General features: G+C 38.4%; 1 protein-coding gene across 1 annotated transcript in view; it reads right to left on the bottom strand.

Annotated features, from left to right (window-relative positions):
- Window positions 1-1146: 1146 nt before the first annotated feature.
- The window catches only part of xxylt1 (xyloside xylosyltransferase 1), an 80993-nt gene continuing 62538 nt past the window's right edge, over window positions 1147-19601 (bottom strand). Inside the window, exon 6 of the mRNA XM_058791877.1 lies at window positions 1147-1402. Coding sequence (XP_058647860.1) covers window positions 1262-1402 — 141 coding nt within the window. The 3' untranslated portion in view covers window positions 1147-1261. The remainder of the gene's footprint in view (window positions 1403-19601) is intronic.

The raw sequence follows: 19601 nt of genomic DNA, 5'->3' as shown, positions 1-19601 counted from the left end.
ATAATTTAATAAGTGGCCATTTGCATTAAACAACTGATTTACGAGTAAGACATCTGCCTCAAACGCTGGTAAAAAAAAAAAAAAAAAAGAGATTTGTTTTTATACAGAATAATCACGGTTATTCCAGATAAAATATTTATGAGGAGAAAAGGACCTGCTTATGAAAATTAGATAACTTAGCTGGTGATTTTTCAACATTATAATTACAAAGTAATAAAAAATTAAATCCACTAAATTTGGAGAAAATGTAATGTGGAAAACATGAAGGTATGTCGAAATCTCAAACGTGACCGTGATGACATCACGTCCACAATTCACCAGGAAAAGGTCTTTCCTTAGGCTGGCCGCACACTAGACGATTTTAACGCATTAAAACCTTCAGTTAGTGCAAGTAAGATGAAAATGGCACTTCTACACAGTGCACACACCTGGGCCTCGCATCCTTCTGAAAGCCTGATGAGATGATTCAAGGTAATATTGTTCATAATACTATTGTGAGATATATAAATCATTGTGAGATATTGTCGCGTTCATTGTGTTTTATTTATTTATTTATTTTTCATACTGCAATATATAATATTGCAATGTGAGTTTTTTTTCCAATATCATGCAGCCCTAGTTAAGACATATAGGCTAGTAGGTAAAAAAAAAAAAATCTGACCTTAAAGGGGTCATAGTTGAGAATCCCCTATGTATTATGTATATGCTAATAATGTTCAGACAGAATGGCATACTAAAATACTCCTTGCAATACTTATTAATGACTCTGCAACATAATGAATATTTAGTGCAAATCAGAAAGCTGATTACAGACAAATGACTCTTATGACTCATCATGGATGGCGTAAGGGTGAATTCATTTTCAGCAATTTTTCATTTTTGGTCAATTCTTCTTATTTTTTATAGCCAAAACAGCATATGTTACTTTTACGTGACCATTTTCTATAAGTTCAGTCATTAGTTCATGTCAGTTTCTGAGGTTCAGTTTCTTATTTCAATAGATGGTCTTTTTGGACAGAAAGAGAAGGTCTGTATGCTTTTTTTAATAGCACATCAACTCTTTAATATCAAAATATCAAGAAAATTAGATTCCTTTTCGATAAGACTCCTGTAGGACATGCTGAAATGATCTACCCCAGACACACAAAAAATGATTTCCCCTGACACCAGTTATCAGATAATATGCTGTTCAGCATTTAAATTGGAATGACACACCATTTCTGAACTTTAAAGATATTAATATTTTGTCCAATAAGACCTATCAGGGTTTCAGGCTGTGGAGTAGAACAGTCTGTTCAAACTGATTTCTGGAATCCTGTGGTTTCAGTGCTTTGGTAAATCTGCCTGATGGATCTGATCTGTTTGAGCAGCAATTTCCTGCTCCTCTGATCAGAGATGCATGCTGCAAGAAATTCAGAGCATTGGGGAATTAATAAAACACATGAGTGAGGATATATCTGGTATGATTTTTCTAGCAAGTACAGCTTGCATACTGATAAATTCAGTTGCCATAAAACTTCAGGTAGACAGCTCTTGGGCCAACTGGACTCACACAAAAATGTATCATTATTTACTCTCTCTCATGTCATTTTAAACCTGCATGAATGTCTTTTTTTTTTCTATGAGGACTGGGGCTGTCAAACAAAAAAGTCTCCAGAAGTCATATTTTTATGTGATTTTAGACATATTTTTGTGATGAACAGACCAGAGCACAACCGGAGACCCTATGACTTACGACCAGAGACCAGAATTTAGTATAAAAACAAATCGAATGTCACTTAATGTTCATTCATTTATGATTTCAAATCAAGAAGAAAAAACAACACGAATGAAGCACACTGTAAAAAGTGTTAAGTTGACTTAAAAATTTTAAGTAAATGATAATTTAAAAAATAAGTTAATTGAATTGTCAAGTTCATTTAACTTTTTTTTTTTTTAATAATTATGTACTTAATTTTAAGGTAAAGGGTTTCCTCAATTTTTTAAAGTTATGTCAACTTATCACTTTTTACAGTGCACATTTTTCCTTTGAAAAATGATAATATCAAAATGAAAGTTTTGAAAATATAATTACCTGCTAACATTATCAACATCTTGAAACGTGTTTAAATGTTTCATGACATTTTCCTCGCCAATTTGACTAACACTTCCTCTATTTATATTGTATATTGTATAGAACTGCATCAAAATAGTTCATACAAGTGGTTCTAAACCATTCTGAAAGTCTAGCTTTCCAATACAATATTCAAAAACCCCATAAGTAATACAATATTATAATATAAACATTAACAATTTTATCAACACAAACTGTGTTTCCCCTATAGTTGAGAATCACTGGCTCATGCTAAAACTTTGTGGTTTCATTTAGGTTTCCTGCGAAATTCATCACAAACAAAACACATGAACTTATTTGTGTATTATGCCTTTAGTAGGAATGCAACTGTTAGAGCATGAACTAAATATAAATGTAAAGCTATAAATATGCATTGCAACAATGGCAGTGGGCCAAAACAAACTACCGGAGTCAGAAAGGCTCAAGACTCACGCTTTCAGCACACACAGAACAGCCGGATGATAATGGGGTTATTGCACCCAGATAACTTACAAATGCCATTGTTTCACTGGAGTTCAAGAGGCTGGCTTGAATTATGGAATGTAATGGAGCTTACTGCACAAAACCTCTTATTGAGGCTTCACAGACTTCAGTACCAACAGCACCGACCTGACTGTATATGCCTTCTCAAGTATCTTGCACTGATGTTGCCAGGCAATATATCTAGACCATCCTGTAATGTTAGCTAATTAATAATTATGCAATAAGTCTTCATCTTGCTTTGATATATAAATTAATAGTTTATTTATAAATCATCATTCCACATTTTTACATACATCAGACATTTTTTCAGTATTAAATAATAAATGATCCAGATGGAGTGCGTGGAAGGACTATGAGATGTCAAAAGTAAAATGTCAACAAATTAACATGAAACCAGAATTGGAAAAATCAGATAAGTAGGTTTGATTTCATCATCAGCAAGTCTGACTCACCTCATTAACAGACTCTAAACCCTGTCAAGACATAATTCAAAATTTAGCACATCAATGTTTCACATAAACTGACTTCATACAGCAATTTTGGAATTCAAAACCATGAATCATGAGCAAGAAAAGTTAGTGTATTAATGTCCCAGTCAAACTTCTATGAGTACATAAAGTGTATGTGCTTCGCATATGCAAGGCTGAATATTCTGAGTCTGTCTCTGACACAACGCATTATGAAAATTTTATTCACATTTTAAATATTAAAGTAATAAATTCATATTCATTAAAATGCATTATAATAATTGTGGATATTATATATCAGAAGTACTTCTAATGCATTCAAGTGTTACTGCTTATCCCTGTATGATTCAGTCTCACGCTCAGTTATTCATCCTATAGAGTTTCATCTAAATAAAGCATGAATAAGAGCATCATGTATTTACAGAATCACTCAGCTAGAACAGTTCTAAAGAAGCCACAAAAACACACATACAAGCACACAGTTGAGTGAGTCTTTGACTGTTCCTGCAACTGTATTGATCTGACCGCTGCAGAGCAATCAACTGTCTGTGGAAACATCGATGCAGGCATCAGGCCTAATGCATTTTAAATAAGTTCTAATGTTGCCAGCTCCACCAGGATGAATAGAAATAGACCATTATGAACTACAGAAAGTGCACAGTTTAAGAAATACCATCAAAACTGTCAACAGAAATCTATGAAAATGTCTAAAGTATGAGACAAAAAGACATAAACGCTGTAATTTTCACTGACATTTTTAACAGGATTTGAAACTCAAGGCTGCATGTAGGAACCGGTTACAAACAGCTAAATCTAATGACCTCCACAAGATTAATCATGACACTACATTAGTTTTTAAACTCATTAAACATTTCATACAATCCCAAAGCCCTATAATGAAAAAGTTAGGCCTTTACTTTTCAAATCACATGAGAACACGACAGACATCAGCACTATTCTCAGTGGAAAAACCCTTTTTGTATCCACACTCTTGTCCAGGTAGATGGTGCATGGGATTCTGTATGATAGAGCAGGCAGTGTTATCATGGTGTGAGGTTAGAGCACTAATTCTCAGCAGGTACTATTACTCAGGAAGAGCTTATGATGAAATATTGACCCCTGCCTTAAAGGAAACCCTGGTTTAAAAAAAAAAAAACCCTATGCCATAATTACATTTTATTTGGGAGCACAGTGCGCAATTCTTAATATTATGCCTAAAATGTGTTTTAATATCACTGTTAATAAGGATTGTATGATCTCTGAATAATATAAGTCTTAAATACAAGATATTTATTTTTTAAGAGTACTTGAAGTATACTTGCAATAGTGTACTGTAGCACAATCAAATATACTTTTAGTTGGACCTCAGCACTACTTCTGCACAATTAAAGTACATTAAGCACAAAATTAGATGTTCTATTGACTAAGTATACCAGTTAATATAATTGAAGGGTATTTTAATTAAGCACTTTTGTAAATGTATTTTTAGTATACTTAGCACAAAATAAATACAGAGTTCTGGCATGAAATTCTAGCTGGCGCAGTCCGATCATTACATGGCCCAGCTGATTGGTTCTCTCCTGTATCGGTAGCCAATGAGCTTGCTGCTCAACATTCAAATATATGACTAGTGCTTGCTGTAGCAGTTTGCAGGACTGTTCAGAAACCCTCCAACTTCCCCAGCTCCACCTGTATAGATCTGCTACGAGGTGATTCATGTATGCTATATGGGGGTTATTTCATGCATGTTATATTTGCAGCAGCAGTATTTCTTACATGCTCACAGCAGCATGTTGTGGATGTATTGGCAGTAGTAAGTCTCAGTATTTGCACTGCCGCAGCATAGCAGATCTATTCCGCCAAGACCAAATACATTAACATTGTCATGTACATTATTACCATGCCAATCCCTCCAAGAGTTGTCATGACAGAAATGTATTTCAAATACATTTTAGTATATTTGTTTCACTAGAGAACACCTTACAATGATATTACAGGATTTCCTTACCGTTTGACCAAGAAATATGGAAAAATAGAACACACATTGCTGTTGCAGGCATTTCAGAAGTTGATTTTTGCCTTTTTAACTATGCAGACAGCCAGACCGATAGACAGAATGATAGATATATTGATAGATAGAATGGGCGGACAGACAGAACGATAGAGAGAATGAAAAACAGAACAATGAAATGAAAACAATAGAATGAATAAATTAACGAATGAAAGATTTATAGAATGTATTTTGGACGGACGGACGGACGGATGGAATGAACGAAAGATAGACTGTACAAACAAACAATGGTAGATAGAATAAGTGATAAATAGAAGCATTACATTTAATCATGAACCAGCTGATGCAAATTTTGTCTATGTGCACATATTAGCTCTCATCAGCTCACAACACTGACAAAATTTGGCAATAGGTGAGACACAAGATGAGAATAAAACTGGTTACGTAAGTGTTCTGCTGCCTTTTGATGGACCAAAACAAAACATGAGTACACCGGGTTTTATGACAGGATGTGTAGACACTACTACTGCTGCCAATCACAGGCACCACGCGTTAAACTCAATTTCCGTGAAGAGAGAACAGAACACCAGCCAGCTTCATTAGTGATGGTGCCATCCAGTAGAAACCAGCCAATGTGTCTCTCTACATCCCTCTCCAGATGAGGTTCTGTACAGCAGATGGCTTCCCTCTTAAGGCTAAATAAGTTGAATAAACGCTGGACAGGGCAATTTAATCATACATCATCTTACTTTTGCATTCACTAGGAACCTAAAAACATCCACTGGGCAAGTGATACGTTCTTTATATATTCCACTATGGTCATAATTAGTTCACACCGGATGCATTAAGACATGAGAATGATGCTCTTGACACACTCACCCTGTCACTCTCCATACAGTGCCTGAGTCACCTATGTGAACAGATTGAGGCTAATGCTGAGCATCTGTGGCAGAGACATTACCGCCCTGATGACACTCATCTATGCTACACATGATACAAACATAACATGCCAACTCTGACTGGCGAATGGCTATAGTCTTCATGCTGATATTATACATGGATGTTACAGAAATGCAGGACAAAAAATACCAAGATCTTGGTATACTAACCTATAATGATGCTGAAAATTCAGCTTTACCATCAAAGGAATAAATTACATTTTAAAATATATTAAATTTTAATAATGCTACTGTTGTATATAACAATATTACCATTTTTACTATATTTTTGATCAAACAAATGCAGCCTTGGTGAGCATACTAGACTTCATTTTCGAAAAGTAGCACATATAAACAACAATACACTAAATATAAATGGAATATTTACTTATTGCTTTTTTACGATTTACCAATTTTGTACAAAATGTCATATGAATAACCGGCTAGAATAAGTTAAAGATTTTGAATTTAGACCGACAGACAGATGAACAAACCTAGAAAGAACACTAGATAGAACAAACAAGTGAATGACAATTTGATAGACATAAGTGAAGTGTAAGCTCTTGCTTAGTCTGTATCAAAATTAGACGACATCTGCTGATGTGTGCTATTTTTGCACATCTGATGCCGTCCCCTGACTCTACAGTCTCGAACGTTTCCATATTGCACAGATTTTGTAATGCTCTGATTACCTGACACAATAGCTTCTATATAAAGAACCATTAAGAGAAAAAGGAAAAACACTGCATTTACAGTTAATTTAAAGATCAGAGTAAAGCTAAAATTCTCCTGATCTATTGTCCATGTTCACGGTTCTGTTTGGAAACACGTGGCACGTGATGATGTACATGTGACGACAGCCACTACACGTGTCTGCTCTGGGGCTCAGAGCACATTTACGGACGTGTCTACGCAGCTCTTGAATGGGAGGGGAAGAACATCACTTTTCCATTTAAAGAAATCAAAATTGGAGTTTTAGCTTTTAGTCCATGGGTGTTGGCTGCTATTTGGTAGTGTAAAAATAACTATGGAGATGTACTTTTAAAATGTACAGCATTTCTCTTTCCTGCGAAAATGTGCCTAAATATTGATGACTGATCCAATTGATATCAAAGAGATGTCCAATCAAATGCTCTCTAGAATGACAATAACTCTCCCACCAGTGCATCCCGCAAGTAAATCACAAGTCTTACCTGATTTATTCACTTACTTAAAACACTAGACATTTAAATGAGGAAAAACTGCATTGAAATGTTTTTAAAAAATCCTATATCGACAAAACTTTCCATTTCCTTTTTTCATGACCCATTTCTCCCTCGCCCAGTTCCTGTCTATTCAGAGCATATTAGTTTCCATCTTTTGTTGAAAAAATAATTCTATCTGCCTGGCTTGGATGTACTGAAAATGGAAGGCAAAGAATGAAAGGCCACCGTTGTCACCACGGCACGTGTGGATGTGGCTCATTTCCACGCAGACGTCAGGTGGACCATGGGACACGTGCCGCATCTCCCATTCTTCTGATTGCTTATTCCGTCATCAATGACATGAGAAATCAAACAAGAGACAGGCAGGCATACAGTCTAGCACTGTGACACACTTTTGTCAACGCAGATGATGAATGGAAGATGGAAAAGCTTGAATGACAAACCCAATGTGTTAAAATGGCTGACTGTTGTTGAAAGCAATTTGGGAAGTGATGTCATTTAATCTGCACCTGCTTCACCAAAATTGAATCCCAAAAAGAGCCCTGCATGAGTAAAGGAATACTTGGTCCAAAAAGTGCTCTTTTTTCCATGCAATTCAATGAATGAGCATTTCAAGCTATTCAAAATGTGGTCCATGAACATTTGTGTTGTCTATATTCAAAGTCTTCATAAAACAATATGACAGAAATTTAAGTTATAATTTACTAAAAACTCTTTTGAGTCAGATATTTTCAATAAATAATTTGATTCAGCTCACAAAACTGTCCATAAATTCCCCTGTCTCAATCTAGCTCCTCAAGGCTTCAGAACCAGAAGCACCATAAAGAATCATAAAAGTGGTCCATACCATTCAAGCACGTATTCCAAGGCTTCTTAGAAGTAAATTGTTTTTTTTTTTAATTGTTTTTTTTTTTTTTATATTCACTAAAAATCTTTTAGTCCTTGCTCTCCTTGACATGTACATAGCAGAAGCAGCAATGTCAGATTTGTGCATGAATCATTTTTATTTTTTCAATGAATCAGTTGATCCCTGATTCATTCATGACTTTTTCACATTTCCTAGAACTATTGGCGAAAGTACCCTTTTTTGTTTGAATGTATGTAGTTCTAGGAACTCGGTGTATACGTAAGGGATAATCAATGGCTAGCTGTGCATTAAACAATTTGAATGCACGATGTGGAGGCGAAGAACCACCCGACGCGCAGCGGAGTTTGTGCCATGGTCATTATTAAAGATGTTAATAATCACATATTAAAGATGTTAATAATATTTGCTCTGCAAGATTTGACCGGAACGATAAAAATGACTTATTTTCATCTGTATTACTATTCAACTGTAACTGTATGTTACTATGGTTACCAATGTTTATAGGAAGCGCATTAATATAGAACGTGATTAAACTGACCTGGAACTACCTGTGCAGTTCAACAAATTTAATCAACACCTGCCAGCCAATCAGAATCGATTATTCAGACATACCATGCCATAATTAAGTGTATACAATGATTGGCCAAACGAAACACCAGCTATCCTTCATTTTTTAAAAAGCCATGTAAAATATTTACTCCACAAACATGGAAAAAAGCGATAATAATGGCATTTAGCTACCTGCTGTCTGCAGCGTTGTTAATGTATGTAACGTATGTAACACTGCAAGTTGTCATAAGAGATTTAGTCAGTTTTTTTAATGCTTGTTCAATCTTGTAAACTGTGCGTTTACATTCCATCTCCATTATCACGAATCCCACGACACACAACAAAAACAGCTCCAATCATGGCATTCTCCATTCACCGGCTGTTGATGTTTGTAAATGTTGCGAATAAAGATTGGCTAGTTCCTAGAGCTAAGTTCTTAGAACTATTCAATGACTTGGTTCCTTATTCAAAACTACTGTACAGCATTTCTTCAGAAGACTTGGATCCTTTAGTTTAAAATCATTTATTTTATCTATACCAACTCAATTCTCAGTCTTAAAGATATCAGGAGATTCAATGATAACAGTTTAATACAAGCATGAGAGGGGTCATTCGGGGACTCTTAGAAGGCACTCTGGGAGCTGGGTAACTAGTGGCTGTCACCAAGCATGGCTGAGCATCTTTGCAGTGACCTTTTGCTAGGACACAACACAACTTCACTTTACTTTCAATACATTTCCCATTTTGTCCACTTTATTAGGTCTCATCCACCTCTGGGGCTTTGCAAATAAAATACTGCAGATACTGCCGTGAAGACCAGACAATACACATCTTTTAGACAGAGACTGATTTTAAGGGGCTGCATGCTTTCTCAATAAAAATGTCAGTGCTAATTCTTATTGTGCCTTCTTGGAGGTCATTAGGCTGTGACAATGGAAGGAAGAACAGAGGCAAATAAAAGAAATAAAGAATAAGAAACATTATTGATTTCACCTTGATCACCTTGACCGACCAGTCTGTCGGGCGTCGAGTCAACACCGCTGGTCACAGTACGCTGTCCATTCCTCTCGATCGTGCCTTCCTCATCCATGTAGCTCCAATTGTTTTGACCATCTCGTCTCTCCACTATCTTGGAGGCCTTCCGAGTGGTCTTTTCCGCTCGCGCGGATACCACTCGACAACTGCACGAGTCCACCGATTGGCAGTGAACCGTGCGACGTGTCCAGCCCATCTGAACTTATTCTTTCTGTACTCGGTGATGACATCCCTCACGCCGGATCATCTCACTTCGGATATGCTCTCTCAACGATACTCCCAGCATCGATCTTTCCATGGCTCTTTGTGCGGTCACCATCCTGTGCTCCTCTCTTGTTGTCGTAGCCCAAGTTTCGCTGCCATATAACATTGCAGGCAGAACTGTGCTGTTGAAAAGATTGGAGCGGGTGGTTCTGTCCAGTTTTCCCTTGAGCACATCCTTTATGGAGTTGAAAGCTTTCCATCCGGATCTAATTCTCCGCAAGATCTCCTTTGCCATGTCTCGGCGCATGTTCACTGCTTGTCCAAGGTAGACGTATTCCTCCACCTCTTGTATTTCATCGCCTCCAACCACAATTTGGCCTCCTGTTGTTGAATACTCAGACCGCATGAACTTGGTTTTCATGCGGTTCATCTTGAGGCCTACTACCGAGCTTCTGATGTGCAGCTCTGTCAGCATGTTCTGCAGCTGATCCATGGTTTCAGCAATGAGCACGACGTCATCAGCAAAACGTAGGTGGGACAATAGCTCGCCATTGATGTTCATGCCACCTTGCCAGTCGATGTCTCTGATGATCTGTTCGAGACACGGCGTGAAGAGCTTCGGAGAGATGGTGTCTCCTTGTTTGACGCCTTTCTCAACCGGTACTCGTACAGGTGGCGGCAGCAGAGCGATGTCGGTGGTACAACCGGAATTCGCCTCCTGGAGCAGTTGAATGTACTGCGCCTTGACTCCTTGCATCTCCAACGACTTCAGCACTGCATTGATCTCGATGCTGTTGAAGGCCTTTTCATAATCCACGAACGCGACGCACAAAGGCAGCCTGTACTCTTTCGCTCGCTCCAGCAATTGCGTCAGAGTGAATATGTGGTCCATCGTGCTATAGTTCTTCCGGAAGCCTGCTTGTTCTCTTGGCTGTTGCTCGTCCAGATGTTGAGATAACCTGTTCAGGATTATCCTCGTGAAAAACTTATATACATGAGACGAGGCATATGGGTCGATAGTTCTTCAGATCTTCTCTATCTCCCTTCTTGTATAGCAGGACGGTATTCGACTCCTTCCATTGCGAGGGTATTTTTCCCTCCTCCAGATAGCGGCTGAATCGTTTTGCGAGGATTTTCCACAGCTGCTCTCCGCCTGACTTCAACACCTCGGATGTTATGCCATCCTTCCCTGCCGCTTTTCCATGTTTCATCAATTTGACGGCCTTTTCGATTTCACTGACAAGAACGGGTGGCACATTTTCTTTCCTTTGAGGTAACGACAACGGTTCTGTTGTCACGGCCGACTTGAGCTTGGTGTAGAAGTTCTTGCAAACCTTTTCCACCTCACTCTTATCATTGACCGGAACACCGTCTGAGTTCTTAAGTGTCGTCACCTCCGATCTATAAAGTGCCATCTCCCTCTCACATTTCTTGAGGTTTTTTCTTTTCCTCTGCGGTCTTCAGGAGCTTCTCCATCCTGTATTTCTCGAAGTCTCTCTTCAGATGTTGACGTATCACTCTGCTGAGAATGGTGTATTCGAGGTGATCTTCTGCTGTCCTCTTCATGTTCTACCTCTTCTCAAGCAGTTTCTTTGTTTCCTCCAAGATTCTTCCCTTCTGCTCCCTCGGACACGCATCCTTCGCCTTCCTCAAGCACTCTTTCAACTTCTCGATCAGTGAACTATAGTCTTCGTCTATTCCGTCAAATTGCCGCCAGGTTTTGTGCCTGATGACCTCCTGCAGCCGCGCCTCGTCGTATGCCTTCACGCACTCCTTCTTTGACGCCAAGTGCAGTGCCTTCGTCCCGTCAATGACGATCCTCGCCCGCAGTAGGCAGTGATCGCTGCCTGTGTTGAATGGCGCTATGACGGAGACGACCTCCAGAATGCGCCGTTTGTTGACCAGGATGTAGTCGATCTCGTTGCGGTGCTCAGCATTTGGGGCGATCCAGGTCCATCTCTTCTTGTTCTTCTTCCTGAACAGGCTGTTGCTGATGTAAAGCCGTCTCGCCTCTGCCATGGTGACTAAAGGTTCTCCTCTCTCATTTCTTTCTCCGGATCCGAACTTTCCATCAACAAATACTTCTCCTTGCTGCCCTTTTCCGACCTTTGCGTTGAAGTCTCCCATTTCGATGGTGTGAGTGGATTTTAGAGCTAGCACTTTGTCTAGCGGTAGAATTCTTCCACTTCATCGTCGTCGCTTGCGCTTGTGGGAGCGTAGGTCTGGATGATCTTAAGGGTAGCCTTTCCAGAGAGGTTCACCTTCAGCACCCCAATCCGTGATGATACAAACTGGCAGGAGACGATCTTCAAAGCCCATTCCTCGCTTATAATGAACCCGACACCTCCAACTGATCTGGCACCATCTGCTTTTCCCAGTCTTACGGCGCTTCCATCCTTCCACCGTAAACTTTCCTCCTTCTTCTGCCGAGTCTCGCACACTCCTAGCACGTCGCACCTGATCTTCTTCTTCTCCTCCATTAGGTGGTTCAGTCCGTTCCTGCAGTTGTAGGTGCATATGGCAAGGTTAGTCCTATTCCTTGGCGGCCCTTTGGAACATGAGATTCTTAGCAGCCTCTCATCGCTCGGGTTGCACTCCGCCGCCATGGAGTGGCCCGATTGACGCGCAGGGTACTGAGGCCCATTTCTTCGCACTGTTTTAGCCATTATATGACGCCATCCCGCTGGCTAGGCGGGCAGGCCTGGGACCTCTTCAGTTTAGCTGACTTTTGACCTCAAGAGGTCATTTGTCCGATACCTTTGTAGCATGGTTAAACCTGCCAGGGCACAAGCCCCGCTACCAGACAGCTAGCTATCAGACAGCCAGTGTCACCGCTGCGCCACTTTGAGGCACTGAAGCAGGATTTGCAGCAAATCAATAATTGCAAATTTATTGCAAATCAATAATTGCTAATTATTGATTTATCAACATCAAAGTGACAAAAATTCACATCTATTTTCAATGTGCTGCATCTGATGTCAGCAATACTTCGAAACCATAATTCAATGTTTTTCAATCTACTAAAATGAAACAGGCAAAAACATGAGTGCTTCTAAGAAGAAATGTAAGTTTTCTATTTAAAATAAATGAGAAATACTCATTCACAATGGACACTGATTGGTTGGAAAGACTGATTTCAAAGAAAGTACTATAATAAGGCGCTTGAAATTGCTGGTAATTCACTGTTGCTTCATTGCTTTTATATCTGATGTTTGCTGACAACAACTTCAAAAAAAAAAAAATAGAGCCAGTGGTTTTTTTGACCACAGGATATTATACGGGGAAAAAAGCATGTTTTTCACAGCTCATAAATTATGATATAAATAATAACAAACATGATAACGCAGGGCTTTTGTCGTTCAATCAAGAATGGTGTACTCTTTTTCATGTTTACTATGCATAATGTTGTGCATGACTTTTTTTTAAATGAATCATAAATGAACGCAGCCAGTCACACTTCGATTCAGCCCCCTATACAGAACTGTACTGTACAGAACAAAAAGAAGTGTACTATATGTTCATCCCTTTTGAACGAACTGCATCAAATGTCACCATGGCCCTGAATGAAGTGATCTGTGAGTGGGTAGCGTGGAGATCCCTGCATCCTCCTCCTCTGTACAGTACAGAATGGCTGTTCTAGGAAAAGGCTGCCACAGAGGAAAATTACAGGGCTAAAGTGCATTGGCCCGGCCCTCCAACCCTTCAAATTAGCTGGCATTCTGCAGAGCTCTCGTCTGCCTGAGTGCTAATTAACATCAGCAGAGGGATGGTGAGCAGAGGCTTGGTATAGCAGACTACATCATACAGCACCTCAAAAGCAGATTTGATTTTTTATTTACACACAAACAAATATTGCAAAGGTCAGTGCTTTTATTTATTTAATTAATTTTATAGCAAGGATTAATCAAAAGAGCATTCAAAGAATGAATTAATGTATTGATTTATTTGTAAATATTCAATGCAATTGAATCCTACAGTATTGTACCCAAATGGAATTAATTCAGGTTTCAGTGAGAATAAGGATGTGTTTTATGGAACGATGCCAAACCCATGACCCAGTTTCCTCGCCTGAAGGCAGGGAATATTGATCCAGCATTCCAATGATTAGCAACACACATAAAGTTAACTACTCACAAACACAGTGTGTGTTCAGTGATTTGAGCTAACCTAGAAACATATAGGACAACCACGCAGGGGCGGTCGAGGTCGAGACTGTGCCCTAATAGAAACGATGTTAAGAAAGAGAATGAATTAGCACTACGTTTCAAAGATGTGGACAGCAGAAGTTCATCATCTCTACTCTTTATATAGTAAGATCTAATTCAACACACACAAACTGCAAAAAATACATCACTTGCAAGGCAATTAAAAAAAAGATACAATGAAAGCTAAATTATATATTACAAATATATAAACAGATTGCAAAAACATTCTTCATTAGATATGGTTTTTACTTTGCACCATAAGCGTTTCTTCAACTAAGGGTGCATACAGTGGGGCAAAAAAGTATTTAGTCAGCCACCAATTGTGCAAGTTCTCCCACTTAAAAAGATGAGAGAGGCCTGTAATTTTCATCATAGGTATACCTCAACTATGAGAGACAAAATGAGGAAAAAAAAATCCAGAAAATCACATTGTAGGATTTTTAACGAATTTATTTGCAAATTATGGTGGAAAATAAGTATTTTGTCAATAACAAAATTTAATCTCAATACTTTGTTATATACCCTTTGTTGGCAATGACAGAGGTCAAACATTTTCACACACTGTTGCTGGTATTTTGGCCCATTCCTCCATGCAGATCTCCTCTAGAGCAGTAATGTTTTGGGGCTGTCGCTGGGCAACACGGACTTTCAACTCCCTCAAAGATTTTCGATGGGGTTGAGATCTGGAGACTGGCTAGGCCACTCCAGGACCTTGAAATGCTTCTTCTGAAGCCACTCCTTCGTTGCCAGGCGGTGTGTTTGGGATCATTGTCATGCTGAAAGACCCAGCCACGTTTCATCTTCAATGCCCTTGCTGATGGAAGGAGGTTTTCACTCAAAATCTCACGATACATGGCCCCATTCATTCTTTCGTTTACGGATCAGTCGTCCTGGTCCCTTTGCAGAAAAACAGCCCCAAAGCATGATGTTTCCACCCCATGCTTCACAGTAGGTATGGTGTTCTTTGGATGCAACTCAGCATTCTTTGAGTTTTTACCAAAAGTTCTATTTTGGTTTCATCTGACCATATGACATTCTCCCAATCCTCTTCTGGATCATCCAAATGCTCTCTAGCAAACTTCAGCCGGGCCGGACATGTACTGGCTTAAGCAGGGGACACGTCTGGCACTGCAGGATTTGAGTCCCTGGCGGCGCAGTGTGTTACTGATGGTAGCCTTTGTTACTTTGGTCCCAGCTCTCTGCAGGTCATTCACTAGGTCCCCGTGTGGTTCTGGGATTTTTGCTCACAGTTCTTGTGATCATTTTGACCCCACGGGTGAGATCTTCGTGGAGCCCCAGATCGAGGAGATTATCAGTGGTCTTGTATGTCTTCCATTTTCTAATAATTGCTCCCACAGTTGATTTCTTCACACCAAGCTGCTTACCTATTGCAGATTCAGTCTTCCCAGCCTGGTGCAGGTCTACAATTTTGTTTCTGGTGTCCTTTGACAGCTCTTTGGTCTTGGCCATGGTGGAGTTTGGAGTTGGACTGTTTGAGGTTGTGGACAGGTGTCTTTTATACTGATAACAAGTTCAAACAGTGCCATTAATACAGGTAACGAGTGGAGGACAGAGGAGCCTCTTAAAGAAGAAGTTACAGGTCTGTGAGAGCCAGAAATCTTGCTTGTTTGTAGGAGACCAAATACTTATTTTACCGAGGAATTTACCAATTAATTCTTTAAAAATCCTACAATGTGATTTTCTGGATTTTTTTTTCTCATTTTGTCTCTCATAGTTGAGGTATACCTATGATGAAAATTACAGGCCTCTCTCATCTTTTTAAGTGGGAGAACTTGCACAATTGGTGGCTGACTAAATACTTTTTTGCCCCACTGTATATGAGATTAATACAGGGGTTAATATAATTTGTTTGGGCTGCAGTGGAAAAAAAGACGTGTTTATCTTTTATTTATCTTTCCACTGTCTATATTAGCTAGTTTGTATATCAGTGTAGTATAATTTGTGTTTAGTACAAGCGCTTCGTGAAATGGGCGACTTCAGACCTCCAAAAAGGGTAAATCATATGAGCCCGTTTAGCAGAAGCATCTGTAACTTTAACAGTCCAATTATTTGGTGTTTTAAGTGCAACAGTCTTTATGATTATGACTCCAAACACAAAGGATGGCAAGACCTTATTAGCGAAGAAGAATAGTGGGCAAAAAATGGACAGGGACTGTTCAACATTGAGAACGATTGTGTTCAAACAGAATTACTGCAGAAGTAGTAACAGCAAACCTCAATATTTACTTCAATATTTTATAAAAAAAATTACCACAGAGAGCTCCACAAAGCTAACAGCCATTAAAGAGATGCTAAAACTAAAATCACAGAGAGCAATGCTAAAATACAAGCAAACAAGGCAGGCAGTGATTTCCTCCTCCAACATGAATACTACATATCCCTTCCAGTGCATGTATATACACTTTCTGGAAATTGCTAGCCAACAAGTTAATAAACCAGTGACAATGTGGAAACAAGGCACATATTTAAAAAAAAAAGAAAAAGAAAAAGATAAGATAAACACCCAGCTGTGTTTTCACCTGTCATCTTTCTTGTGGAACTTTCAACTTTGAATGCCTGATCAATGTCTGCGCTTAGATGTCAGAGCTGACTGCTTTTATTACTATTAAATGAGTGAAACTGAAGCTTTGCTGCAGCGCTCTTTTATCCACAACTTTACACTTCAGTTTGAATCATCTAACCCACTTTTACATGAAAAGCTTGTTTTATTCCTGTCTTTGCTTTGTTAAAGTATGATGAGCTCTTCAAAGTGAGTGTGTCAGTATTTTTTTTAAACCTTTTTTGCCCTTTTTCATTACAGACTGCTCGTTTTAAACAAAAGCACAGGTGACTTTTATAGTTCTTCTGTCTGTGGGTTGGGGGCATCTGAGTTCATTGCGTCTACCAAGCGTATACCTGATAAAACTGACCTCAAGAAGTCTGAAGGATTGTGTTTCCAAGGCTTCAGATCTCTAAGCTAAATTATTCAGCTGTGTAATTCAGTTTCTCCAGACGTGAACCTCTGTTCACCCACATCCTGCACAAATGAATAGCCATTTAAATTAAATGATTAACAAATAAAGAGACATCAAATGCATTTTCATGATGCAAATGTAGAATAAATGCATGTTTATGGGTAATCAGTAACTTGCAATATGTAAAATCCCTATTCTGTGTAATGTCATTTAGACCAAATAGATAAAAATATTTAAATCACTGACAAGATGTTGCTTTCCTTGCCCTCCAAACTTTATCCAACCTGACAACAAGCAGGACACACAACAAAGAGGACAATGAATGGTTCACACTGGTAATCTTTGGTGGTTTGGTGCAGATCACAATATTGTTCGACTGCACAATATGATGTTTCTATTCATCTATTCGGGCTATTATTAGGGCAAAAATCATGCGCCAAACAGGCACATGTGAAAACTGACTCATCAGAAGAGCCTTAGACAACAAAAACATCTAACAAATAACTGTTCACTCATATATAAAAAAAAAAAAAATTGGTCACGTTTTTGCTGTAGAAAATCAATAAATGTTTATACGCTGATATAAATGGAAAATATTTTTACAGCTACAGATTTTTGACCTTTAAGTGAAAAGGGCACCAATTACGCCCCTTTTTATAAGATGTAATATAAGTCTCAGGTGTCCCCAGAATGTGTCTCAAAATACCCCACAGATCATTTATTATATTATTTTGAAAATGCCTATTTGGAGTTTTCCCTATTTTGGAAACAGGCTATTTTTGTGAATGTGTCTTTAAATGCACATGAGCTGCTGCTCCCTGCCCCTTTTCCAGAATAGAGGTGCCTTTACAGCTTGTTCCTCAGATACTCTGCCAAAAAACATATGTTTGGTTTTGATTATCATGTCTCTCACTCTGAAATCATGCGTTTTAAAGCAATATCAGTTTAAACTTCTGATATACGGTTTTCTGAGCGCACACATCCAAAGCACGCGCACAGAAAGCGGCTGTCACACAGAATGTGAGTACTAAACTAAGTTCTCTTTCATGTCTTACTGCGCTTAAACTGTTATGTTTAAGTTATAAAAACATAGTTGGTTATGTCTGTGAAGGTAAACAGCTGGAAAGGAAATTGCTTGGTTATATTAGATCTGTGTGTTAAGTTACAGCAGCGTAATATACAGTACCTATACTGCTGACTACGCTGATAATATGACCCAAACAATAAAACAAAAACAGAAAATCTCTGTCAAAATAAAAGTGTCCATCCACAGTAAGTGGGTGGGCCTGTAACATGTGGCATCACATTTTACAGATTCTGCGAACAGCTTGTTCTGAGACACTGCTTATGATTTATGGGGATTAAAAAAAGGAGCAAGATTTTTTTCATTATAGGGTGGTTGTGTACACACACTGCCGATGTAGATTTATGTTCAAACAACATGAACAGCATACATTTTGCAAACTTTACTTATTTTTAAAACTATATTTTCACCACTGGGATAAGAAATAAGCACAATATATGATTCATATTTTACTGATTAGCTAAAAAGTGGGTCATTAAACATAACATGACTCACCCACATCAATCAGAGCTGAACTGGCAAGATCATGGGTATGTGTCTGTTAATATTAGGCTATACAGTATAATTATTTGGTACCTTCTCAAAAGTATTTACAGACTCGTTAATGGAATCACAAGGGAATCAGAATGATTAAACAATTCCCTTTGCTGTTCACCAGCACGTGATTTTCTCAGATCTGAGTTGAAATGAAGTATGAGAATCACTTGGACAGAGAGAAAGGAAAGCGGAATATCAGAGGAAGGGGTCCTCTAAGAACATAACATGAGAATTTATGTAGGTCATCGATTCAGAAATGTGTCAGTGGACGAGACGATAGTGAGCGAGCAGCCCTGAAGACTTCAGAGCGGAGGAAAGGAATGAGAGAGGACGAAAGAGATATGGAGTCTCTTTATTTAGCATCTATTATCTACCAACAAGGACAGGGTTAAGATATGCTTATCGACTTGAATTTTCAAATGTATTCTCCTTTTAATATGACATAAAAACAATAAATCCATAGTTAAAGCTGAACTGTGAAATGACTTAAGAGGAATTATTACTGTTATTACTGAATAGAAATTCAACGAAAATAAACACAGGTAAGTAAGTGTTCTTCCATCATGGTCCATAAAATTAATTAATAAGAATTAATTAATAATTTTATATATGAAATATATAAAAATCTCTTCCTCCCTCCATACATCCACCTTTTTGAATTTCTTTGAATTCACATTTTTTAATCAAGTTTATCTCAATTAAAAGCAATTAAAAAAAGAAAAGAAAAAAAAAACGTTCAGTTGGTAAGTTCCTTTCCAAACTAATAAACAACTTAGACTGTGTAGAAAGCAACTGCTATATTCAAAATCACAGTTACCTCACCTCAGTGAACGAGAGCTCAGGGTCAATCTCAACAGAATAAATCCAGTTATTTGAAAGCTCCCCAGACACCACATACAGGCTCTTACATCTGAGCCACCTCAACTT

This window comes from Onychostoma macrolepis, chromosome 11, assembly GCF_012432095.1.
Source record: "Onychostoma macrolepis isolate SWU-2019 chromosome 11, ASM1243209v1, whole genome shotgun sequence".
NCBI classification, from domain to species: domain Eukaryota; kingdom Metazoa; phylum Chordata; class Actinopteri; order Cypriniformes; family Cyprinidae; genus Onychostoma; species Onychostoma macrolepis.
This window is presented reverse-complemented; position numbering and strand designations above follow the sequence as displayed.